The sequence below is a fragment of the Pituophis catenifer genome, unplaced genomic scaffold (genome assembly GCF_029215685.1).
Source record: "Pituophis catenifer annectens isolate HBS135680 unplaced genomic scaffold, rPitCat1.0.hap2 SCAF_1, whole genome shotgun sequence".
Classification (NCBI taxonomy): domain Eukaryota; kingdom Metazoa; phylum Chordata; class Lepidosauria; order Squamata; family Colubridae; genus Pituophis; species Pituophis catenifer.
In genome coordinates, this window is record NW_027256881.1 from 80,205,762 (window position 1) to 80,232,525 (window position 26,764).

Below are 26,764 nucleotides of genomic sequence, written 5' to 3' on the forward strand. Positions count from 1 at the left end.
GACCTGAAAGGTCATTATGGAGTCCCATTAAGATTTGTCATTGCTAAAAATGTGAATATCAAGAGAGGATCGTGTTATTAATATTAAAGACTAATTATATTAAAATTGATTTGTTTTAGAGGAACGTTTGAAATATTACGAACCTCTAGGTGGTCTATGCTCTAGCTTAGAAAAACATATTAAAAAGCTAAATTTGACAACCAGCATGTACCATATATACATTTTGAAGAGTTTTCTAAACTATATTCAGACTAAAGATTTTCAGCTATTCTCACAAGACCCACACTCATGTTGTGTCCCTCATCTAAATACTGAGATACATAATATGGGGGGAAATTATCTTTGTATATTTATTTTATTTATTCATCACATACGCTTATATACTGCTTCAATTATATGATTCAAAGTGACTTTGAGCATAACAAGTAATGCATACAGTATCTTACGATAAATCAAAATTTATCAACTTTTATAAACAGATAAATAATTTTATGCTTATTTATTCATTAGATTACCTAAGGCCGCCCAATTCCAGTCAATAATAACAAAAGTAGGAGTAAGTACTGCCAGCACAGATTCAATAAAACAATACCATCCTAAAATAACATGGGGGACACTGAGGGAGATGGGCGATTCAGAAATGTGAAAAATAGATAAACAAAATATCAAGCCACCTTGACTAAACATAAAGATTCCTTTTTATTCTCCACGTTAAAGATAAAATTAAACAGTTGTTCCCTTCGGCCATTCAAGAATTTTCACTTTGTGACGTTCTCCTAAGAAATAAATTGAGATCACTTTTCCTCCTTGATTGATTTGGAGGGTCTTGGTGTTAAGTGGTTTTTGTTTGGATTCTCACCTCCATAGGTGAGGAGGGGTTCCCCCCCTTTTTTTTTTCTCCAAAAGGAGACTATACTCTGTTTACACAATTCAACAGGGCTGGTTTGGGGCAGGCTCCAGCATGGTATTATCAGCCACGCTGTTCCTCAGAAATAATTGTCTGAAAAACATTTGAGGTATAACTGTGGATGTGCTGTAATTATTTTTGATGCTTATTTTATCTTTCGATTTCTCAATTTAGGGAATGTACATAAAATCTACTTATGATGGTTTACATGTTGTTACTGGGACAACAGAAAATGTAAGTATTCTTAATGACTTCATCAAAGGGAAATTAACATAAACTATTTGTGATAAAATTGAACCCAAGGCAAAACCTTTTTTAAAATAGTAGTTTTAGTAAATGTTATAATTAAAAAGATAAGAACTAATAGAAACTGGAAAAAGAAAGTGCAGAAAAGAAAAAGAATAGAAAAGAAGTTTTAAAAATGGAATATATAAAGAAATAACTTTTTCCTTCATAACATATATAAACAATTTTAGTAACTTATTTAATAATTTATATATTTAGTAAGTTATCACCTTCTCTTTTCCCCATGTTCCATCTCTTTATACATAAATCTTTAAAGCCTTGGCATTCAGTCCTGGTCAGCAAAGGTCCATTAAGGATTACCAGAGATAACAGCATGTCTATTTTAATCTTGGTCAAATAAACCAACTTTATATTCCTTTTACTTTACTTGATATTTTTATATTTCTTCCCTTTATTTTCAACAATCTTGATCCTTAATCCCCTCAGAAATGTCCTAGAACTTGATTTCTTTTCATTTGTTCCTTGTCCCATCTTAACAAATTAAAAAAAAAACTTTAATAGGTCTCTTTTGTAAATCTAGCATAAGAAAGTTATCCAGATCATTCTTTTAGTTTGTTAAACCATCGGCCAGTTTCATTTGTATATGCAAGGTAGTGTCTCCTTACATTATTTCCACAGCCCTTCGTCATTTTAAAATCCACTTTCAGTTCAGTCTCAATCCTATCCTTTAAAATGTGTTCCTCTTCCATATCATCTTCCAAACATGGTCCTTAAATTTGTATTTATAGGAAACTCAGTTGGTATAGTAAATCTTGCCATTTGAAGGTTGATAAAACCTGAAAAGTAGTTAACAAGCAAATTCCAAAATTGGTTACAAAAGGAAGTATTTGAACTCTATGAACATAAAGGCACAAACCCACAGTTTGGGCAAAGATTGGGATCCCTCAACTAGAGCTCTAAAGCTGCTGGAGACCACCATCATCGTCTGGAGTACTTGTGGTCAATTCCAAGTTCTCTCCTAGTCCAGAATCCTGAAGAGCTGGCCCATTTGTTGGAACTTCAGTCTACTGCGGTCATCAGCTCCTCTGTTTTCAGTTGTGCCATTTGTTCTCCCCAAAGTGGCAAAAAGGGAATAGAAAGCAAATTCTTGTTATATTTTCAATTATTTCGGTTTCACAATGTTATCATTATCCTATTGCTGACAGCGATAATTTGGTATGTGCATGACTGACTCTATCTCTTCTATATTTACCCTTTAGTTCAGTTCGCTGTATGCAAATCAGTAAAAGTGTTTCTAAATGCTAATTGGGGTTGTACCAACTGGAATTCCCAGAATGAGCAAAATGCTTAGACTGTAAATGCAGGCTCAGCAAATACATGCTTATGTAGTGCACTCTCTTCCTTCTGAAAACACCAGCAGGATATTTAGACTGGGCATAGAAGAGTCCATATGCTTCCTGGGAATCAAAGGAACTTATTAAAATAAGAGAAAGAGAGTTCTTTAAATGCAAAGCGTCTCTAGAATTGAAAAGGAAAAGCCATGGAGATATAAATAATGGGTGGGAAAACCAATTATGAGCTCCAGTTTCATTTTTGCCTTAATAGAAAGATAACCATTCTCTTCTATATACCCTGTCCTGTCCCATTGACCTGCAGATATAGAACTGGATGACAATTCCCATTCTCCACAGCCAGTGCGGCCATTGGTCATTTGAGAATATTGTTTTGCCTTCTATCCCAAACATTTAAAATACCTAAGCAATGCAAATGTTCAAATCTTTCTCCTAACCATGCCAAACTGGCTTTTTAGATTTACTGTTATGTTTTCTGTTTGAACGAACTCAGTGCTAGGAACCTTAGTTGGCGTTCACAAGCATGTAACCTTCTTTTCTTGGGTTTCCAGATCTCTGCTGAGGAGTCATGTTGCTAAGATAAGCGCCCTTTCCCTTCTTTGTAGCAGTATAATGACAGCGTCTTGCCTCTGGTGGCTTCCTGTCATTTGGTATCTATCCAGCTGCATCTCTGACATAGCAGCTCTTAATGCCATGGAGAGATGTGTCCAATTCCTGTCAGGTGACAGGATTTCCAAGTTGTTAATGACTTGTGATTTCCTGCTTTTGGTGGGAATGTTTTGACCCAAACAAAAATTTCCAGTCACTTTCCAAAATCCTAGTGATGAAAGCTAAGTGGGCTTCTCCCCCACCTCTTTTGTTTATTAACAAATTAATTCTCAATTCAGAAAGAATGTGTTTTGGATACGCAATGTCTACAATTGTCTGTTCAGAGAGAGATCGGCTAGGTCCCTGAAAGGATTGTTGTTACTAAGAAAAGGAAGTTATCTTGGAGTCTGTATGTTTCTCAATGTCTCTCTTCTCTTTCGCCAGAGCTTCCATTTACGAAAATGCAACATGTATAGTTTTGCCTCTTTAATGCTGATGTGTAAGATTGGAATGCCTTAGATCAGTCCAATGACGGTGGGGATCTCTTTCCTAGTAAGATTTTCCATCTCAGGTGGCCCTAAGGGGATTTTTTTTCTTGCCCTGCATTGCACCTGATAAGGGAACAAGGGAAATGAGCTATTTGTTTCAGCTGATTTGAGTCACACAGGTCAGCTCAGGACCTTTTCTCTTTCTCTATGATGTGAACTGTCAGAGAATCACTGGAACAGATTTGCAGCCGCAGAGCCATTTCCTTGTAGTGTAGAACTGAGCAAAAATTCTCCTAATTGTCTTACTAACTTTGCCAGCACAGCAGAACTTTCTCCTTTTCATCCCACACCCTGATGGGAGTCCCTCTGCAGCAGACTTTAAAGGCACATAAAGGAGTTCTGGAATGATCTCCCTCCTGTTTCTTCAACTAAAATATTTTCCATCACATGAGATGTTGATGGACTCCAAAGCTGCCTGCTAATAGAGAATCAAACAACTCACCTTCTTTTCTTAGGATATCTGAACTATCAAAGTTTTTAACACTTTTCTCGTTCAGGTTGTATGTTGTTAGGAATCGAGACAAGTGGCTTCATTCACTCTGTTAGGGGATGCCTAATTAAATTACAGGTGTCTTATTAGAGAAGTAGAAAAGAAATTCTGCAGACTGAAATGACCTCCCTCCTTTCTTCCCCTGCTCAATTGCTAGCCTTTGGCTCAGTATAAGAAAAGTCCTGTTTGGTTTTTAATAATTGGCTAGTTATTTAATGACTAGTTAGTTGTAGGGGGACCCTGCCTTTGTAGCTCACACAGAAGCACTGCAGACATTTCCATTTCCATAGCTTTTCTGCTAAGAGTGGTGTACCATTTGAAGGTTTTTAAATTGGAAATGTTTGTTCGCTTTGTTTTTATACTATGTAGTCTCCTGCTGATCGGTCTCAGAAAATCCATGCTGGTGATGAAGTGATTCAGGTGAACCGGCAGACAGTGGTAAGTAGATAACCACAGCAAAAGTGATTCAAAAGATACCACTTAGAACCAAAATTTAGCCTGATTTTCTATTGTATTCCTTTATTTTTATACTGAAACGCTGCTTATACTTTAAGGCATTCAGTAGCAAAACCATCTGTTAAAAAAAGAATGAAATGTCACAAACCACTTTGGTTAAAGAAAAACACAGGTTTGAATAGTTGATTCTTTTAAAAAAAAATAGGGATACTTAGAGGAATAATATTCTTCTTGAATGTTGGCTGCTGAGAACATTTCATGGATTATTAAGTGTTTTATGAATTTATCCAAGTGAGATGTCTTAAGATCATTATGCAAGGAATGTTGTAAATGTTCATAAATGCAGCCTCTGGCATCTTTACAATTACAAATCATTACAATTATGATGAATAGTAAACTTTATAAATAAATGTATCTATATTTAGGAGAATTAGCATTTTATTATGGGAAATATTTCCACTTCAGAGAAAGGATTCTTATTCATCGCTTTACAGTTTCTCTCTGCCTTATGTGATTTTGTGCCTCTGCTGGTTGTCTGGCAGCCTACAAGGTTTTGACCAATATAGTCAAGCAGCACAAACACTAAATATTATATTCTTGGCCAGTTAATCAAAAAATGCTTTGTGCCTTTCCATTGTAACCAAGGATGCACAGAGGGCTTTGGAGGAACAGGAATTTGGGTGGCAATTTCCATTTTGAAATTGTATTCAGGTTTAATTGCCATCATCATCCCCATCCTTATTTCTCCTTTGCCCTAGGATAAATTCAGGAGGAATTCTTCCCTGTTTATTATTTGCCTTCCCTAACCTAACAGTAATCATAGTCTCTGCTAAAACAAGAAAAAAGAAACACCAAGATGATATGGTTAGGGGTTAAAAAAGACAAAATGTAAATCTACTTTTTCTTGTATGGGCTAATTTTTTTGCTTCTTAAAATGTCCAAATGGCTTGAAAGTTTATAAAACTAATGGAAGTGGTCTGTTAAGAGAAAAATACTTAATATCCTCAGGAAAACTGGAGAGAGTTTATTAGTGTAATGCTTCATCTTCCACATGAATTAATCATATCTACCTACTTGGGGTGACATAGACCCCATAGATATATTATTTGTTCCACAATGGTTCTTCCTCTAAAGCAGGGGTGTCAAACTCGATTTCATTGAGGGCCGCATCAGGATTGTGTTTGACTTGGGGCCAGGGTGGACATGGCCAGTGTGGGCATGGCCAGCTTGACATCACTCGTGTCGGAGTTGTCTGTGGTGGCCTGAGCACTCTGCCAGCGAAATGGGCTCCCAAGCTCCGTTTTCAGCTGCGATGGTGTCCTGCCGCTTTCTGCCAGTGATAATGGAACTCTGTTTTCATTGGCAGGAGGCTGTCGCGGCTGAAAATGGAGACTGGGAGAGCCACACACGGCCCTCCCAAGCTCTGTTTTTGCTGCCAGAGGCAGCCCCGCGGCCAGATCCAGCTCCCGAACCTTGAGTTTGACACCCCTGCTCTAAAGCCATTCAACATTTGACATCCAAGGGATTCACAGAAACAATGTACCTAAGACTAGTGATATCCTATTTGTCCATAACTGTTTCATCTCAATGGAGAAGACTGTATCCATTGAGACTTTGCACTTACACTATTGAAAGCATGCAAAATAATAAAACAATAAAAACATAGCAATGAGAAACATTTTGACTTTCTTCTGATGTATTGAAGATGCCCTTATTTTAAATTCATTTCTTAAATTGGATTTAATGAAATGATTTATATGTTGTGTTTTTAAAAGGTGGGATGGCAGTTGAAGAATCTCGTAAGGAAGCTCCGTGAGAATCCTTCTGGAGTTACTCTCCTAGTAAAGAAACGCCATACAGGGTCTTTTAATTTTACCCCCGCACCACTTAAAAATCTGAGGTGGAAACCACCACTTGTACAGGTAATATGAAGTTACACAAAGTTTTTGTTTCCCTTTTACATATACCCTTTCTCATTTATTTATTTATTTAGTGATTATGTATACTTTGTCTCCATAATTGGTCATAGTTAGTCACTTTTTAATTATATTTTGCTATTATGCAAACTGCCTTGGATTTTACAAAGCTAAGGTAGGATAGAAATGTCATAAATACAGTTTTCATATTGTTTTAATAGGGATTTTTTATCATTAAAAAAGTTTAAACCTGCATAGCAATTATTTCAAAAAATAATTATTTAATGTTCCATAATGAAACTGTACACTACCTAGTCTTGAGGGACCTGCAGACAGTTTTCATATTGTAAAAATATGTACTCTTTTTTTATGATCCATGTAAACATGCGAAATAAGCACTTGATAGAATCCTTATTGAATTGTTATTTTTCATAGTGCTACTGCTTGAAGTTGTTTGATATCTGGTGATCTTCACTTTAAAAAAAAAAAGCTTCTCAGAACATGAAAAATTAGGACATCAGAAACTAAGATTTTTAGATTAGCTGTGATTCTTATATTCCAGTTTCCCCGAATGCAGTTTTGGGGATTGGGGTTTTTGATTTTTTAATCACTGGCATTTGACTCGGTGATCTTTGATCTACATACATTCCTGCAGGAAGGACTGTCCTACATAACACAATTTTGAATTGTTTATATCTCACTTCCCCTATTTCCTTTGGAACTACTTAAAATGTTCCAACTTTGATCTCAGAAAATGAAAATGAAAGGGAAAAAAAGTCAACTAATGATAGCATACTTAAAGAGTACTATACTTGGTTGTTATAGATCAGTGGTTCTCAACCTGTGGGTCGGGACCCCTTTGGGGGTCAAATGACCCTTTCACAGGGGTTGCCTAAGACCATCGGAAAACACATTTTCAATGGTTTTAGGAATAATTTTATGGTTGGGGGTCATCACAACATGAGGGTCGCAGCATTAGGAAGGTTGAGACCCACTGTTATAGATTATAATGGGATGTGGAAATGAAGCAGTCTCTGCGATTGAAACATTTTAGAGTATTATTAGTTCTAACAGAATTTTTCAATTAAGCTAAGAAGATGATTTATTACACCTGTTTTAAAAAATCAGAGTATAAAAAATACAATATAGTAAATACAAATCAACCCAGTCAAATTAGCTCAATTCCCAGTAAATAGATATTAATTCTAAGATAACTAAGACAAAAACAGTACATTGAAACAGTTCCCTGAGATAGGATGAAGTATTTATTTACTTAATATGATTGCCCATTTTAAATGAATCTGGGTGGCTAATAACAATTAAAAAAAAAACCAGCAAGGAAATCAACAAAAAACACAAAATAAATATATAATCAGCAGTTGAGATAAAATCCACCCATCAATATTCATTTAAGATGCATATTTAAATAAAACTAATTCATGGGGTCCAACAGATACTCTGGTCCAACACCTGGGAACATAGTCATGACCTCAGGCAAGCAGTGTTAGGCCAATCTGATATACATCCATACTAATTTAAAGCAGATGTTAACCTAGAATTGTCAACAAAGCAAGAATAGGATAGAAGAGTCAAATCTTAACCTAAGTGACTAATCTTTTTTTTTTTTTTAAGGGGGGTAGTTTAAATACCTTTAAAACATCACATTTCTACAGAAATGGAGAAAAAGAGGATACTGATTTACAAACTTGCAGGGCCAGGTTATTAAAAAGCTAAAACTTGAAAACATTGACCTTGGAAAGAGGTGCTGAAAAAGGGGGAATATAAAGAACAAACTGCATTGTGGGAAGAAAGGGCAGACAAATCCAAGGAGTTTATGCTCAAAGGGTTCCAAAGACAAAACTTTAGTTGTTTAAACTAGGCGTTGGCTCCAATAGAGAGCCAGTGGAAAGGTCTGAAATGTACTGAGATATATTAGTATCATTAGTATAATTATTAGCAAGTGTGTGTATGTTTATAAATAAATAATACCAAAAACTAATTTAATAATTGGTAAATCATAATAACTGATTTTATCAAAATAGTTTTTCAGTCATTTTTTTTAAAAAAAATTGTAATGAATTTGTGAAATCTCCTTTTATAGTAATCTCATTTTACTGCACAAAAGAAATAAAAGAATAGGGAAGTATAATTTTTTTTCCTTGACTCCCAGGACATTCTTAACTGGGCAGGATATCTAAAAGGCTATTTGAGCTGAATTGTTTATACTCCTTTGGAAAAGTTGAATTCGTGCAGAGTAGAAAAATTGTGACCAAATATTGCATTTGTCAAAGATTAATCTTTATAACCTATCTGAATTATGCTGTTGTACTGAATTATGCTGTTTCCCCTTGAAGTGCCAATTGCTGATATTAGCAAAATTGGAGGCATTGTGAAACCTGGGAGGGAAAAAGGGTGTGGAAGATATGGGGATTAAAATCTTTTCAAAGAGAATTTCATTGGGGTCTAAGCAGATAATGGCAAGGGAAGGGGGACTTCGATATCTCTAAGAAAGAATCCAGGGAGGAAAACAGTATGTCTTAAAAATTAAAATACAGTATCTTGTTTTTACAATATTCATGCTATAAATGGAACAAAACTGATATTCTTCTGCAAGTTACTTAGGATCTGAACCATATGTAGATGAAATACTTACTATCTAACTGAATCACCCTATGAGATTAATCATTTGAATCAATGGTGGAAAACAAAATTTTTTACTACAGGTTCTGTGGGCATGGCTTGGTGGGCATGGCCAGGGGGTATGACAGGCAGCACTCGGCCTCCTGCACCACCTGGGAACAAAAATGGGCTGGAGGGCGGGGAACGTGCCATTCCCAGTGCCCCGTTTTGGGCCTAGGAGGCCTCCCTGCACTTACCTGAGAGCCAAAATGTGGCACGTGGGGACTCTTGAAAGGGGCAGGGGAGGAAGGGGCGGGGGCCAGCCAGCAATTTAACTACCAGTTCACCCGAACTGGGCCAAACTGGCTGAATCCCACCACTGATTTGAATGCTTGAAGAGGTTTGGGGAAAGATCACATTGGGGAAATGGCTTCCATGTTGATAAACAATCTTGAACCATCTACAGACAGCATCTATCTCTAGCAGGGTAGAACCTGAAGGTCTGCCCAATGCTTCAATCTTAATTTATGCCTAATTTTTTAAAGCAATTCTGTATAAAACAGTAATTCCTAAAACTGCTTCTGTACTTCTGTTTGATTTAAAGACTTTGGCCAAACCTAAGTCCAATATGATAGAACACAAAAAATGAAAGGCACCTGTGTGTGGGACGGGTTATTTATTTTTAAAATATTGTGCATTCCTTATTGTCAACAATCCTAGGTAGTTAGCATATGATAAAATTCCAAGAATAATTATCCTAAAATAAAGTATTTAAAGAAATGTTTCCAGTTTTCAGTGAATCAGATAAAAAATAGGAATGGAGAATAACGTAAGCATATGGTAGAGGAACTGGCCTGACTGCATTTTGTAGTTTTAAAATTACTTAAGAACTGTTGTATCTTCTCCCTGTAGACCAGTCTACACCCAGCTCAGTCATCGGAAAACACCAAGGAGACATCACTAAAGAAAGAGAAACCAGCCATTCTGGATCTTTACATACCTCCACCGCCAGCTGTTCCCTATGCACCTCGGTATGCCAGCAGCTACATATTACTTAAAAGAGCCGCTCATTATTATCTGGCTATTTTGCATTCATTCTCCAGATGAATTACTTCGTTGTAATCAGCATTTACTTTGTATTTCGTACAGTTTTGAGCTCTTAAATGTACGGCAGTGTTATTTTCTGGTGGCTGAAAAAGTCTTTGTTGATAGAATTACAGCACAGGTTTTTGCTACAATGAGAAATTCTTAGAAAATGTTTAGTACCCCCGTTTCCCCAAAATAAGACATCCCTTGATAATAAGCCCAATCGGGCTTTTGAGCGCATGGCAATAAGGCCAAGCGCTTATTTCAGGGTTCAAAAAAATATAAGACAGGGTCTTGTTTTTGGGGAAACATGGTAGAAGATTATTTGGTTAGGGGTCGTCTTCTTCTTCTTGTGCCATATCCGTCATTGGATGTTGGCAATCCTATTTTTGTCAACAGCCACATGAAAAAGTGCTGCTGAGTTTTGTGCAAACCAGTCCCTTAGGTTTTGAAGCCATGATGTTCTTCTTCTGCCTGGACCTCATTTGCCTTCAGTCTTTCCCTGGAGGATTAAGTGAAGGATGCTGTATTTTTCTGGGTGTGACATCACATGTCCAAAATATTCTAACTTTCGCTTTTTAATGGCTTTGATGATTTCCCTTTGCTTTCCCAGGCGGCTTATCACCTCTTCATTTATGATTTTGTTAACCCAGCTTATATTGGGTTATATTGGTTAGGGGTAGTGTTTGGCAAAACTCTTAAATTTTGTCCAATATGTATCTCTGCTTCCTAAAATGTTCCTGTCTAGCCACTAGATGTTTTTATTTCTCTTTTCTAAATGATTGTGCCTCTAAAGCTTTTGGATCCAAGTTGGTCTGCCAAAATAACTTTAAGCAGTTGAAATGATTTAAGTTGCTTCATCAAGGCTCAAAGGACGTGAGCATTTGCAGTGGCCTGATTGCAGTAGATTTTAGTGGAGGCCACATTTATTTATACTCAAATAAAAAAAAGCATGTGCAAATAAAAAGAGATGCAAATATCTGTGCATCTCTTCACTCGTAAAAGTTTTAAATAGTTTACGTTTAGAGCTAGCGTTGGTTTTGCTTTTCAGAATGAAGAAAAACCGGGAAGGGCATTCTTGGGGCATGTCAGAAAGCCAAGGTGTGAGCATGATTGCAGAAAAGATGGTGTAGTGGAATGTGTAGATGGTCTTGAGGAACAAGGGGAAAGAAGTCTTGCCTAGGAAATAGTCAGACAAGAGAGGGAGGAGCCCCCAGTGGCTTAATGATCAGAGAAAAACGTAGGAAGAACCCAGTCTAATGGATCAAACAGTTAAAAGTGGCAGTGGGTAGTTTGTACTTTTAGACTTGCTGGATTCTGTTAATGTAGCCTTACAATAAAGTAGAATTAAATCATCAGGTTGTGTTTCCTGTCCATTTTACTGGGAAGACTATCAGAAGGTCCCACTTCTATTCTGGGGGTGGAGCTTTGATCACACGGATGCCTGCCATTTTGACTTACTAATCACCCGTCTTCCAGAGATACAGAATGCTGTATGCTAAGACTGTGAATTGGGAAACAAAATAGCCGTGCCAAAGTCACTAAAAGTATAAAGGGATAATTGTCTTCTGGTATTAGTGTGGAGACTTACATTAAGCACCATATTCATGCACAACACTTGCAACATGGTAAAGCTTCAATTGGAATTTTTTGCTTTGGAGAAAAAGTCTACATGTTGAACACTCCATTTAGATTCTATTTTTCAGAGATTTGTCAAATACATTTCTGTCATATGAGTGGGAGGGGGAGAGGTCTAGCTCAATCATTTATGTCCCCAGAAGCAAATTACTCTTTAAGTATTGTTTTACTCTTGCATATGGATATTCTCACCTGGATATTCAGCAATAACTTAAAATAAATGTAAGATGTCAGAATCAATCTTACGGAGTAGTTCTATGACATCTCTAAATGATTTGTTGAAATGGCTTCATTCTTTCCAGCTTTTGATAACAAATCATTCTGTCTTTCCTTCTCAACTTTTTATTTATTACTTGAATTTGCTAGCTTGGGATGTCATTTTAATTGGTTTTGAATACTGTTTTTTTACATATTGTAAAAGGAAAAAGTAATCCACCTTGAAGATACTGATGGAAAAGTGCATAGCATTTCTTCCTATAAAAAGAATAAAGGTTTTATTTTTATTTTTTTTTTAAATCCTTATAATACTTGACAGGAGTACTAACCAGTAATTCCCTTGTTTTTTAAAAAATCTTATATAACATTAATCGAACACTAAAGGAAGGTAAAACATTTGAGTTCTTCTGCTTGGTATAAATTAGGAAATGATACATAGGTTCCCATTGTGTAATTTATTGAAAAAATATGAGTCAGGTCTCTTGCATGATTTATTGGGTTGCCGCCAATATTAGGGAAGAACAATTGAATTGCAGAATACTTAGACCATTCTTCTGATCACAGAGATTTATTCAGCCGCCTGTCTGAGTATCATGTGATAATATCTTGAGTTATCTTTAAACATGCTGTTGCTTGCACCATAAAAGCTGGGGAGTTCATAAAGAAAACAGAAAAGAAGAAAATGTAATTCTGGGGCTGTCCCACATTTTCTACTTTTCTCTGCAACTTGCAAAATTGCAGCATGAATATGTACTCCGAGTTCCTTTTGTTTTCCTTCTTTGTTTACTCTTTACAGTATCTCTCAGGTGGCAACTGAATAGCATTAGAATTGTTCAGGGTTCAGGGTTGCAGGCCCTTTGTTTATGTTGCTAATTGAATCTAATTATCTTTTCAGGGACGAGAAGGGGAACTTCATTTATGGAGGAGGCAATAAACCTAGACAGCCTCTCCCTGGTTCTAAAGGTGCAGAATCTCCCAATTCTTTCCTTGATCAGGAATGTAGAAGACGAAGGTTTACTCTGATAGATTCTGATCCATTGCCTGCCTATCCCAGAGAAACAAATATTCCACTAGCAAAGATGAGGGAGAAAACTCCATCTTATGGTGAGAAAACTCTGAACCTATATTTTGGGTTTTCTTCTTCCGAGAGTTAACCCCCACCTTTTTTAAAAAGTTTTTTAAAAACTCTTCCTTTTTAGAAGACTAAAACATAGAGAATCTGAAACTGATGGAAATACTGTATTATGAAAAATTATGAAAAGGTTTTTTTAAAATATAAGCTCTGCTATGTATCTGCAGTTTATAACTTTTCATTTGCGGTCTTATACTCACTGGCATAGGAACAATTCCCATTGAATTGATTAGGCGGTTTCTGAGTAGACCTGCAAAATCATGTGTTGCTGAAATTTAACTCAAAATAATTAGTTCTGTTTTCACCCTCTGCCAAAGAGACAAAAGTAGAGGATCAATTAGGGTGGTCCATCTCAGGTGCCTGGATCCTTTAATAACAATAGCACTTAGACTTACATACCGCTTCATAGTGCTTTTATAGCCTTCTCTAAGCGGTTTACAGAGTCAGCATATTGCCCCCAACAATCTAGGTCCTCATTTTACCAACCTCGGAAGACAAGTCATTTGTGCCACATAAGTCTAGGAATATGGAGATAGAGTGGAATAAGTGTCTTACCAAGGAATTGTGAGAAACAGAACAACCGCATGGACATGGACAATAATGGTGGCAGAAGGTGAAGAATGAAACGTAATTGAATACAACTGCATGCTCCTGTTTAGGTCTAGGCTGTGGTGATAAGAGTGGTGAATGTCACACTTCTCCACACTTATTGCATGCATAGAAATTCATCCAATGGCTCTGTTTAAGGTTATTTGCTACCTGTTGGACAAGAACAGACTAGAGGATTCTCCTGCAGACTGCTCTGATATATTAACTAGATTTTTCTGTATGTATAAAATTACTTGTTTCACTTTGAGTTGCATGGGATAAATGCAACTTTTTAGACCTGGGAATTATTTCAAGCTGTGGTACCTGAGGGACTGGGTAGGCATAATGGCTTTTAATGTATTTTTATTATGTTATTTGCTGTAGGATAATTAGGATAGCATACAAATTAATGTCATAAACGAAAAAATAACACTCATCTGCAGATTATTAATGATTAGTAAATCAATATCTATGAATTTTGTTAATTTAAATAAACTTCCATATACTGAAGTAGTCTAACTTTAGATATTAGGAAGTAAAGAGGTCTTGCTTGTGAGAATCCAGTGGTCTCTTGATGGGAGATGCTGGCCTTAAAGTTTAAAGTTCACAATAATTGCCATCACACAGATCACATGGAGGAGAGTATAGGTAGCTCAGAGTTGAAGTGTTGGGTTCTTGTTATCATCAAGGCAAAAATATCCCCCTCTTACACTGATGGTGTTACCTAGCCTGGTAATTAAATGGCTGCAAGAAAACAATCAAGCTGAAAAAGCACCAAGAACCTACACATAACTTAATAATATCTTTGCAGTAACACTATCTGTGGTTTTTAGGAAAACCTCGCCCACTGTCTATGCCTGCTGATGGAAATTGGTCAGGAGCTGCAGAATCTTTCTCTAAGCCGCGAGCGATGGGGAGAAAAGGTAAGGAACTCATTGAAGTTCAATTGCTTTTCCCAATGAGGATGTCTGTTCATGGTCCACGTTGCAGTTTAATGTTAGATTTCCCTCTGTGCATTTGCCAAGCAGAGAGGAACATCATATTCATTTAACCAGATAGCCTCCCTGGGGTCAGCAAACTAGACATTGTTATGGCAAATGTCAAAGCAATATTTGAGTCTTAGTTTATATTACGTTAATATAATAGGAGAGGTGCTTTCGATGATACTTTATACTCCAGATATTAATGTAATAACCTGTTATTATACTGAGAGTAAAAGTGCACAACCCTGACTGCCTGTGGCTCCCGAAAGCCCTGGGTGTATGCATCAGACACCTCTGGAAATGCTTACCAAATTTTAATTTTTAATGTGATAGGTTGCGGAAATTATGAAATGCTTGATTGGAGAGTAATCACATCCAGACCTATGTTTAATTTTAATGAAGGGTAAATGAAATCACAATATAGTTTGATGTCACCCATATTGTGGCCCTTAGCCTAGCAGAAATTGTGGACTTCTGCACAAGCACTGGTTTTAATGTCCCATTTGAGTTGAATACTGAGTTGGGATATTCCATAGTTGCTAAAATACTGTTTAAAATGCTCACAGCTAGCAAATCTTAAGTACTGGGCCAAAATAGGAAAATGTCTGTCTCCTAGAGCTTGTCAGAGCATTAGTGTTTGCAAGGGATGTGTGTATATATTTGTATGTGTTCAGGTCCAAAACATGCACCATGATGCAGAAAGTGTGACTTGCATGATTGCAGCAAACATTAGAATGCAAGTGTGCATCATTACATCACTGTATCTGTGTCAGATTTTGAAGCAATCTCAGTTTGCTGTATTTCAGAAGCTTGTAGAAGCTTCTGAAGAAAAAGACATGGAGATAACAGTAGTGGTAAATGAGAGAAACATTTCCCTGGCAATTCGTATGTTTCAATTTGTCCCTTACTAAGTTTATTTTCTTTCCTAAATGAAACAACAATGGGATTTTAAGAATGAATGTATTTATGTATAGTTTATTCATTCCTAAAGTAGAAACTTTACTCATTAACTTAAATTTGGGCTGATTCTGTTCCCAATGATTCAGGTTTTAGCGGATTAAGAAAAAGAATGTCAGTATTAAAAAAAATGTGGAGGCCAGTTCAGATTATATTCCTTCTGCACAACTGACTGAGAAAATAATTTTTACCACATCTGCTGGAGAGTGGCGTAATATTAAAAGCTGCTCAGTCTTTGCAGACTTTTTGAATGTGAATGCTTATAAGACTCTTCTGCTTGGTTTTCCAGCTGAAAATGTCCTCTGCCGATACTTCAGCAATGAAAGAATCCCACCCATTATTGAAGAAAACTCCCCTTTGCAGCATCCGTTTCCCAGACCTGTGGCAGAAAAACAGTTAGTAAAAGGCGCCGACTACATCAGGGGAAGCCGGTGTTTTGTTAATGTGGATCTCCACAACAGCGCAACCATCCCTTTCCAGGAGGATGCTGCTAAAAGGCCGCCTGTGACCACGTCCACGAAATCTTCCTCCACAGAACCCTCTTTGCTGGTTAGCTGGATCACAAGGTTGAGGTTATTGACTCATTGAGTAGATTGGATGGAAAGTGGCTGAATGTCTCACCAAGTGCCTTCTTTTATTCTCCAGTCAGAGGGATCTTTATTTCCTAAAGAGTTATTTAGGGACTACGTCTTTTGTTTCCCCCCCCCCCCCCCTTCAGAGAATCCTTCTTTTTCCTGATGTTGCTCAGATTCACCGGTGGACCTGGGGGAGGGGACGGGAAGTTAATGGAGAGGCAGAGGAGATCTCAAGATGTTTAAAACAAATAAAAAACGCCGGCCTATGAAGAGAACTTCCATGTAGACCTCCAGAGAAATCAGTCCAGGTTGAGAACTTCAGGAGTCACTGCTAATGTGAAATCAATGGATTCTGGGCAGAAGCAGTCTCTGCTTTGGCCTAAGGTCAGATGGCCTTTCATTTGCTCAGATGCTATGCAGCTACTCAGATGTGGAGGCTTTGTAGCACTGAGAGAAAAACCTCCAAGCTACAATTCTGACCAAGGAAGATGAAAGAAGGTGTCATTCTGCTTCAAAACTATGCAACTTGCAAGTGCCTGCGGAAAACACAGCTCTAAGGAAAGAGAAGGCTTTCTTCCGTTCTTCTGGTTCATCACAAATATCACTGTTTTGGGTACAATCCCAGTTATTAAAACCTCAGTGCCGTTTTGAATTATCCTTGCCTTAACTGCTGCAGCCTTGATTCCCTTGACATAGATTGGCACCACATGTCACAGATATGCCTTTTTAGTGACAATGGTAAAAACTAAAGGAATATATCTTTTCTTGTGGGGGAAAAAAAAAGACTGAATAGCTGTTAACCAAAGTGGTGTTTTAAAACCCTGCAGACTTCTGGAGCATAATGGTGGGTCAAGGTTGAACTGGTTTGATGTTGTTTGTGTTGTAAAGATTGAGTTCTGATAAATGACAATGTTGTTAAAACAGTTTGCTATGTTAAAACACTGGTAGACAAAATCGTGTCTGTCCCAATTATTTCTATAGCATTGGGTTGGAATGGAAATCATTTATGGAAGGAAGTATTTGCAAAACCACTAAGAATGTGTTGTTGTTTTTAATGTAGAAAAGAGTATTGGTATAGTTCCACAAAGAGAGTTCATTTTTAAAATAATTTAAACATGACATTGTGCTGTATTTTTTCTCTTTAAAGTTTATTTATTTGGATTTAGAGGTCATTCAGTGTTTACTCCCTTAGTTAAGATTACTAATGACTATGGACCTATTGTTACCTTATCTCACTTAACTGACTCATTTAGATGATTTCAGGACGTCTGTGAAGGTGTCATTGTTATTAGATTTGTCATGGTCATTTACTCCAAAAACCTCTTTTGGGGTATATGCAATGAAAAAGAAAAAGGTAGATTTTACATTGCTTTGAAATATTGGATTGACTTCCACAGCTTGTGCTGAGCAGTTCATGACAAATCTATCAACTAAAAATGTTAGTTTTGAAACTAATAAGGCCTTTTTTTTACATTTGGAAAATAGGCCTCACATTATCTATGAAGCCAAAACAATTTAGGTTCTATTCAAACTGCTAAATGGAGCTGGTGATAATATGCCTTGTAGGCAAGAGCCAAAAAGGAGACAGCAATATTTCTTTCACACCCAATCTGATAGTGATATCAGTTCATCATGCCTTATTTTGTTTGTTTTACCATTATATCAAAAATATTCACAAGTAGTCCTCGACTTACAACAATTCATTTAGTGACTGTTCAAAGTTACTAAACGGCCCCAAAAAAGTGACTTATGGCTGTCCGAAAAGTGCATTTTCAAGAAGCAACTGGACTTTCTGGTTTTTCTTTGAAGATGTTTCACTTCTCATCCAAGAAGCTTCTTCAGCTGTGACTTAATGATGGGGAATGGAAGGATTGCATTCCAGCACCTTTGGGACAACCATGACCTGGACAACTGAGAATCTCTATAGACATGTCACTTATGGCTGTATTTCACACTTATGACTGTTGTAGTATCCCCATGGTCATGTGATCAAAATTATTTATTTATTTATTTATTAGTTCAATTTATATGCCGCCCTCCTCCAAAGACTCAGAGCGCCTTACAGTGCACTCATAGCAATAGCCTTCATTCTTCTTGTATATACCTGCTTATTAGGGCTTTTGGCCCCCCATAAGTGGTGTTTCTACAAAGTCAGCTTATTGCCCCCACAATCCGGGTCCTCAATTTACCTACCTCGGAAGGATGGAAGGCTGAGTCAACCTTGAGCCTGGTGAGATTTGAACTCGCACTAATTCCAGGCAGCTGGCAGCTAAGTGCTACATAACAGTACTTAGTCCGCTGCACCCCAAGGCTTCAGACACTTGGCAACTGATTCATATCTATGATGGTCACAACATCCTGGGATCATGTGATTGATTACCTTTTGTAAGTATCTGGCAAGCAAAGTGAAATGGGGAAGCCAAATTCACTTAACAACTGTGTTACTAACTTAACAACTGCAGTGATTTGTTTAACAAGCGTGGCAAGAAAAGTCATAAAATGGGGCAAAGCTCACTTAACGAACTTTTGATTTAACAACAAAAATTTTGGGCTCAGTTGTGGTCTTAAGTCGAGAACTACCTGTATTCTACTTTTATAAAGGGAAAGACACTTCCTCCATGCACCTTTCCCCAAAAACTCAAATGGAACTGAAATTCAGAACTGTCTATAAAGGTTTGGATAAGTCTACCACAGAGAATTCTCATAAAATGTAAACAGTTCAAATACAATGATAGAGAAGGATGTTTCTAAGATTAGCAAGTTATCTTGGGGGTTTCAACAAGTCGGACAAGGCACCTAACATGCTTTTGATATATCTGTTTAATCAAGCTGATAATTTCTTTGCAAGTTGAGACAGAAACCACTGCTGTGGCAAAAGAAGGAATCTTGTTTCTTAAAACCTTTCCCAGCTTAGCTAGCAGGTAATGGAAGGTACATACTGAAAATAATAAGAGAGAAAAAGGTGATTGTGCTACTGATTGTAAGTCAAAAAGTCCTGAGTTCAGATGTTACCTGATGTGTAATCCTGATTGGATTTAGCCTTTGCCTTCCATCTGCAAGAGTGGGGTAATGCTGGACATGGTTACACTGAATGAAGATTTGTCTATTTTCATTTGTAAATAGACCAATGAGGCATGGCGGAGTCATGATTTTACTATTTTTAGATGAAAAGTTCTGAAAAAGAATTCAAAAGTCATTCTGAGGGGAGGCAGGGAGAATTATTATGGAGATGTTTGCATCACTCAAGCAGTGTGTTTCCTTTGATGGGGTATAGAGTACAGATTGAAAACGGTGTAAAAAACAAGTCTACTTTTCACTATTCCAACTTCGGGGCCATTGATTAACGTACAGGTAGTCCTTGACTTACTTAGTGACCATTTGAAGTTACAGTGGCACTGGAAAAAAAGTGACATTTTTCACACAACTGTTGCAGCATTCCCATGCGGTCAAAATTTGCCCTGTCTTTACAAAGGTTGGAGTGTCCTGTGGTCATGTGATCATCTTTTTTTACGACCTGCCATGTCGTAAAAAATGTAACTGCAATGATTCATTTAACAACTGTGGGAAGAAAGGCTGTAAGATGGAGCTGCAAAACCCAACAACTGTCTTGCTTAGCAGCAGAAATTTTGGGCTCAATTGTGGTCATACGTCAAGGACTACCGGCATTTATATTAATGGGTTATAATTTATAGATGGTGGTTAAAGGAATTAGGTATGTTGCTCCAGAAGAAAAGACTAAGAGAAGAGAATATAACAACAGCCTTTGAATATCTAAAATGCTGTGATGTAGAGGAGGGAGCGGACTATTTGGTTTCCCCAAAGGGCAAGACTAAACCAATGGGAAGAAATAGAATCATAGAATCATAGATATGGGAAATTTCCTGGTGGTAAGTGCTGTCAACAAGTATAATGGCTTGCTTCATGAACTGGTATGTTCTTTTTCACTGGAGGTCTTCAAACAGAGTCTGGAGAGCCATCTAAAGCTGACTAGAAAAACTGACATTAAATTGGACTCGATTAGGAATTTCAAACTTTCAGGCCCTGGAATTTCCCAGATGTTTTAAAGAGAAATTTCTTGGAATCTGATGATGGGCCAAAGTCCATTAATCTCATGAAATATCATCTACCCACAGAAGCAGAGTTGGAGAAATCTAGAAGTACATGAACTCTGAGGTAATCTTGGAACTATGTTTGAATGAATTCAGTGCCCGTAATAGTTTTTTTTCTCTAGGGTATATTTCAAGGATCTCCTAACAGAATTCTTTAGAAATAGATACCACCGCTTTAGAAGGCAGTAGGCATGGAAATTTCAGTTATATTTCTTCTATTTTAGAAAATACAGAAAGCAGAACAATTGTCCCGCCCAGGCCAACTGCGTTTGAATTCTTTGCATCAATGAGAAGGAGAAAAAAATACCCGCTCACAATTACCCATTGCAAAGAATATGTGTACATGGAAAGTGACTAGATACAGTAGGAGGTCTTGCAGATCTAAACTATAATATAGTCTTTTTACATTTTATGCAGCAAATATACCAGAAAAATTCATGGCTTTGCTGCCTGTGTAATCATGCATATCCATGGAGATTCTCAGTCATCCAGGTCATGATTGTCCAAAAGGTGCTTTTTCAAAAGGCAACTATACTTCATTTTTTATTGAAGATGTTTCGCTTCTGATCTAAGAACCTTCTTCCGTTCCATTCAGTTCTTCATCCAAGAACCAAAGAAGCTTCTTGGATGAGAAGTGAAACATCTTCAAGGAAAAACCCAAGTCCAGCATCTATGGATATAATCATGCACGTAGTAAAGTTCAACTGTTTAGCCCTAAGCATTTATGTACTTTCTTGTGCACACTAGTAAGGGAGCAGTTCCTCAGTGCTACAGTTCCACAATGAGAAGTAGGACAAAACATATGAGTGAATGGGGGCCTATGAGGCTTTCTCAGTTGGTCAGAATCTGCCTACCCTTGGGGTGCCACTCTTCGTGGGAACCAGCCATAAAATTAACCTTTATGTGGTTGCTGTAATTTGCAAGACATGTTCAGTTCTATAGTGCTGATTCTCTGGTTACAGAGAAGGCCATAGCTTTACTGCAGAATAAATTTAACTTAATGAGAAGTGGAAGCCAATTAAATGTTGCAGTTCTAATACAAGATTTTAAAAATGAGGTTTGCCAGCCTCCTTTATAATTACGGTAACTGCATATTCCTGCCTGGGTTATGATAGCTGACCCCGACTTCACAGGTGCTTCTAGGTTCATTTAGAAGAGCCTTGGTAGTACAGTGGTCTAAGGCACCCTGTTATTAAGCTGGTTATTAAGACCAGCTGCCTGCAATTACTGCAGGTTCGAATCTTGACAAGGCTCAAGGTTGACTCAGCCTTCCATCCTTTCTAAGGTAGGTAAACTGAGGACCCAGTTTGTGGGGGCAATAAGCTGACTTTGTATAAATATACAAAAGGATGAAGGCTATTGCTGAGCACATTGTAAGCCGCCCTGAGTCTCCGGAGAAGGGCGGCATATAAATCAAATTTAAAAAAAAATAAAATCAGCTTGTCCTTTTTTGTATGTGTGAAAAAGCAGTTTTACTTTAATTTTGCTGAAGTGAGTGATAAAGTAACAAATGGACCCTGCTATGAAGTCTGCATCCAAAGGAAGTGACTATTTTGGGATCATCAAAAAAAAAAGTGTTCAAGTAGATACCGACAGTTTTAAGTGGGTGTTTGCATTTTGTGGAGTATTGAAACCAGCGACACCAGGGGTGGGTTCTACTTACTTTTACTACCGGTTTGCAACAGGAGGACATGCGCAGATCGTCCATTATGATGTCTGGGTGGGTGGGCGGAGCCTCCCACCGCATTTACTACCAGTTCGCAAGAACCAGACAGAACCGGGAGCAACCCACAACTGAGCGACTCCACTCTTGTTACCCTAAACTTTGTCTAAGTTTTCACACTTACATTTAAATCAATTCATCACAGTATAAGCAGATTTATTCTACCCTGCACCCCCAAAATCTGCTCCCTGGAAAGACTGCCCAAGGAGATGAAAGTGGGGGAATTTCCCACACTTTCCAGAACCATAATGAAATGGGATTGAAAACCATCTCCCTCCAATTCCTTGTTCATCGTGTAATTGTCATTAGTTAGGAGAACTGTTGTTTCAGTTCGACCCATTACAGAGGTACATATTCAGAACCATGAGAATTGAAAGGTAAAAAACTTGGTGCAGAATTTAAATTTCTGGCAATCTCCACTTTTAAATATGGAAAGCATGCTTCTAGCTCTTGTACCTGACTCCAATAAAAATATAGATGAAGTTTCTTGAATTCCGAAAAATCCTAAATAACATTTCCACTCAAGGCATGGAGCTCTAGTGACCTTGTTGCTTCCTTTGCCTGAAATACGTTATACCAAAGAAGCAAGACATGTACTGTATAAGTATATATGTGGAAATGGAGCAAATTTCCTAATTTGACTTAATTTGTACATGTAAAGTTCAGAGTGCACATATGAATACAAATTTTATGGCACCAGGATGTCCATATCCTAAGATGAGACACTAAACAGGAATAAGATAGATAGATAGATAGATAGATAGATAGATAGATAGATAGATAGATAGATAGACAGATAGATAGATAGATGATAGATAGATAGATAGATAGATGATAGATACAGATATTTAAAAACAATTCTGGAAAAGTTCCACCAAAGTGCTTCACAAAACTAAAATTGCAGCTATTCTTGGTTGATATAACTTGGATGAGAGTCTGTTTACTTGGCATTTTCTTAATCGGCAAGATGGTTAAACAAACAGGCTTTTCCATTAAACCTGACTTAGTATTTAGTTGGAGCCTTAATGAGCTGCTTTGCTTTGTAAATTCTTTCCAAAGGGAAGACATTAAATGATAATTTAATTGCATACTCATCTCATTATTCCTTCTCCTGAGGAGATTATTTTCATGCCAAACTTTTGAGTTAAGTAATCAAAAGTAATCACTTTTAATTTTGGTTTGCTCCCTTTTTCTCTGCCAAGCAAAAGGTAGCAGAAGGAGAATATGATTTCTCCATCTTTTTTTAAAAAATGCCTTGTTTTGGAATTCAAGTCTGAATTTGTCTCATTAATTAAATGTTTGGATCCAGAGCCTATAAATATATAAAAAGTGTATATTTGTTTTAACCTAGTTTATCTTATTTCAAACTAACTTAGAAATAACGGATACATTGCTATAAGAAGGTCAGTTTTAAATATTAAGAAATAAGTTTAAAAATAAGTTTTAAAATAAACTTTTCTAAATGTGCACATATAGCCTTTTGAGTGCCCAGGAACTGAAAATATGGATTAGAAAGTCCATTATTTAAATGTTGCCCGCTAGGCAAATATGTTTGGAACTGACCTAATGGGAAGAAAGGAATTATTAAACTGCGTAAGAAAAATGGAAGATACATTTACTTTTAATGGTTATAGAAAAGCTCATTACAGAAGAAAAGTATAAAAGCCAGTAGTACATTGGCATCCTCAGAATCATGGAAATGAATTAACATTTTGTCTCTGAAAAAAGGTTTTAAAACATTTGTACAATATCTGGGGGAGTGGGAATCAGTTTGGATTTTCTACCAAATTAGGAAATGGATGGTAAAAATGGACCTTTCCTATTGTAAAACATTTTATTCCATTGGTTTTTTTTCTAAAAAAAAAAAAAAAGCTTAAAGATATTCAGAAGAGGCAGAATTGGTTTCAAATGTCAGCTTCGGAGCTACATTTATTTGAATCTTTCATAGAAACACCAAGTTTCATAAAATCAGAGGGTTGGAAGAGATTGTGGAGGTCTTCCAGTCCAGCATCCTGCCCAGTGTAAGAATTCACATATCTTAGACAAGTAGCTATCCAAATATCTCTTGAAAACTTCTGGTGATGGAACACTCACAACTTCTACTATCAACTACTAACAACTACTATCTAATAGCTGTAATAGTTAGAAAATTCCTCCTATTTCAAGTTTGAATGTCCCCTATAAAGCTTCCATCAGCTGGTTTAAATCTTACCAACTAGTCTTATGTGGAATAAAATCATGCCCTCTGCTCTGTGACATCCCTTTATGTATTGGAAGATTGTTATCATGGCTCCCTTTAGCCTCCTCTTCTTTAGCCTAAACGTATCAAGTTCCTTTAACCTCTCTTCATAGGATTTAGCTTCCAAGTCCATTACTTTGTCCATTTTCTCTGCATTCTTTCCAGTTCCTCAGCACCTTACTTGTATTGTGGCAACATAAAAGCAGGGTACCGGTTCTGTGGGCGTGGCTTGTTGACAGAGGTCATGTGACTGGGTGGGCGTGGCCAACTCAACATCGCTTACATCAAGGGGCTCCTCACCGGCCCCTCCCCTCCCAGCCACTCCTTGTTGCGAATGGCAGGAAAATGGGGAGGGGAATATTCCTGCCTACCATCCTTCCCTCAGTCTGTGCTGAGATTGAGGACTGGATGACAGGCAGGAAAATCCCCTTCCCCACTTTCCTGCCTTTCTCAAAAAGGGCTCCATTCCAGCTGCTCCCTGCTCTGTGCCCCCTCCCTCCTGGGGACTACCTTAAAAGGGACAGGCTGCAGCAGCTCCATTGTGAATGGAGGAAGAAAAGTTAGCATTCTCTCTGCTGCATTTAACATTGAATTCTATGGCAGAGAGAATGCTAACTTTTCTCCCTTCATTCAGAACAGAGCTTCTGCTCCCTTTATGGTTCCCTCCTGGCCCCCTCACTCCTGGGGACTAGCTTAAAGGGACAGGCTGCAGCAGCTCTGTTCTGAATGGAGGGAGAAAAGTTAGCATTCTCTCTGCTGCATTTAACATTGAATTCTGTGGAATATTGAGCAGCTGGAGGAGGTGAGCAGCGACCACCGGTTGGGTGAACTGATGCCCATAATCCCATTACATTGGCTCTTTTTGCAGCTGTAGCAAACTGCTGGGTTCCACTTAAAACTACGGTTTACAAGGGCACTCTGATTCATTTGGCAAGTGTTACTGTTGAGTCACGTACCACATGCCTTGTATTTTGGCATCTGGTTTTTCCTGCCAAATTGCAGAATCGCCATTGAACTTTGTTGGATAGGGCAACCAAGTCTCTTGAGATCATGCTGAATTTTGAGCTTTCTGAACTGTTAGCAATATACACGCCTTGGCTTTGTACCTTCTGCAATGTTATGAGCATCCCTTCTATTAGCAATAGCACTTAGCAATAGCACTTAAACTTATATACCACTTCATAGTGCTTTACAGCCCTCTCTAAGCAATTTACAGAGTCAGCATATTGCCCCCAACAATCTGGGTCCTCATTTTACCGACCTCAGAAGGATGGAAGGCTGAGTCAATCCTGAGCATGCTGAGATTCGACCTGCCAAACTCCTGGCAACCGGTGATCAGCAGAAGTAGCCTGCAGTACTGCACTCTAACCACTGCACCACACTCTACCTGATTCGGTTGTTAGTCTCTCTAACCCCCATACCTTTTACCTTAAACTGTCTACCGTAGACCTTTCATGTTTTTTAAGAGGTCCCTAAGGGGGTGTGCATAAGCGCACCAGCGTGCCTACCGTCCCTGTCCTACTGTTCCCATTTATATGTACTCATTTTATGTGTTTATGGCTGTATTTTGCTTATTTATTTCCTTTTATTTGTGCCAATTTTTTTTCATGTGTCTATGCCTATGTCTATACTGTTACTTGTTTCCTTGTACTTGTTGACAAATAAAATAAATAAATAAATAAATAAATAAATAAATAAATAAATAAATAAAATAAACTCAACTGTATATTTTCCACTATGTGATCATAGACCTATTAAGAACCATGTGTTGCCTATGATTGTTTAGCCAACCACAAATCCATCTGATAGTAGTGCCAACCATCCCAAATAGATCTACTTTATTAAGATGGAGACTATAATCTATTTTATCAGATGCCCTATAGAAGTCTAAGTACACTACACTTACAACATTTCCTTGGCCCGCTAATCTAGTCACAATATGAAAGAAAGATACATTGTCTGGTGCAAGTTGTTTTTAATAAACCCATGCTAATTCAAGTAATGGCTTTATTCATTTCTAAATAATTGAAAGCCCACTACTTGATTCTTTTTAGAATTTTCCAAGCTATTAGTATCCTGCTAAATGGTCTATAGTTTCCTTTTTCCCATTTGGAACAATATTGTCTCTTCTCCAATCTTCTGGCACTTACCCTGTGCTCTGGGTTTGGTCCTTTCTCTCCGTGGCTCTAAGACAGAGGTCTTCAAATTTGGCAGCTTTAAGACTTGTGGACTTCAACTCCCAGAATTCTCCAGCCAGCCAAGTTTGAAGACGTCTGCTCTAAGACAACATCCAGCAGTTCTGTTACCACCACGGGCTCCATCCAGTATGGGAGATTTGAATTCCTTCAAAGCAGTTAGGTGTTCTCTTGCCAATCCCTTACCTATATTGACCTGCA

The 26,764-nt window shown here is 37.6% G+C and overlaps 1 protein-coding gene across 1 annotated transcript in view; it reads left to right on the plus strand.

The window, feature by feature from the left end:
• Window positions 1–17,297, plus strand: part of CNKSR3 (CNKSR family member 3) — a 93,211-nt gene extending 75,914 nt beyond the window's left edge. Inside the window, exons 7-13 of the mRNA XM_070932642.1 lie at window positions 1,082–1,141; window positions 4,501–4,569; window positions 6,363–6,509; window positions 10,035–10,153; window positions 12,958–13,166; window positions 14,616–14,705; window positions 16,012–17,297. Of these exons, the coding sequence (XP_070788743.1) occupies window positions 1,082–1,141; window positions 4,501–4,569; window positions 6,363–6,509; window positions 10,035–10,153; window positions 12,958–13,166; window positions 14,616–14,705; window positions 16,012–16,310 (993 nt within the window). The 3' untranslated portion in view covers window positions 16,311–17,297. The remainder of the gene's footprint in view (window positions 1–1,081; window positions 1,142–4,500; window positions 4,570–6,362; window positions 6,510–10,034; window positions 10,154–12,957; window positions 13,167–14,615; window positions 14,706–16,011) is intronic.
• The last annotated feature ends 9,467 nt before the right edge of the window (window positions 17,298–26,764 follow it).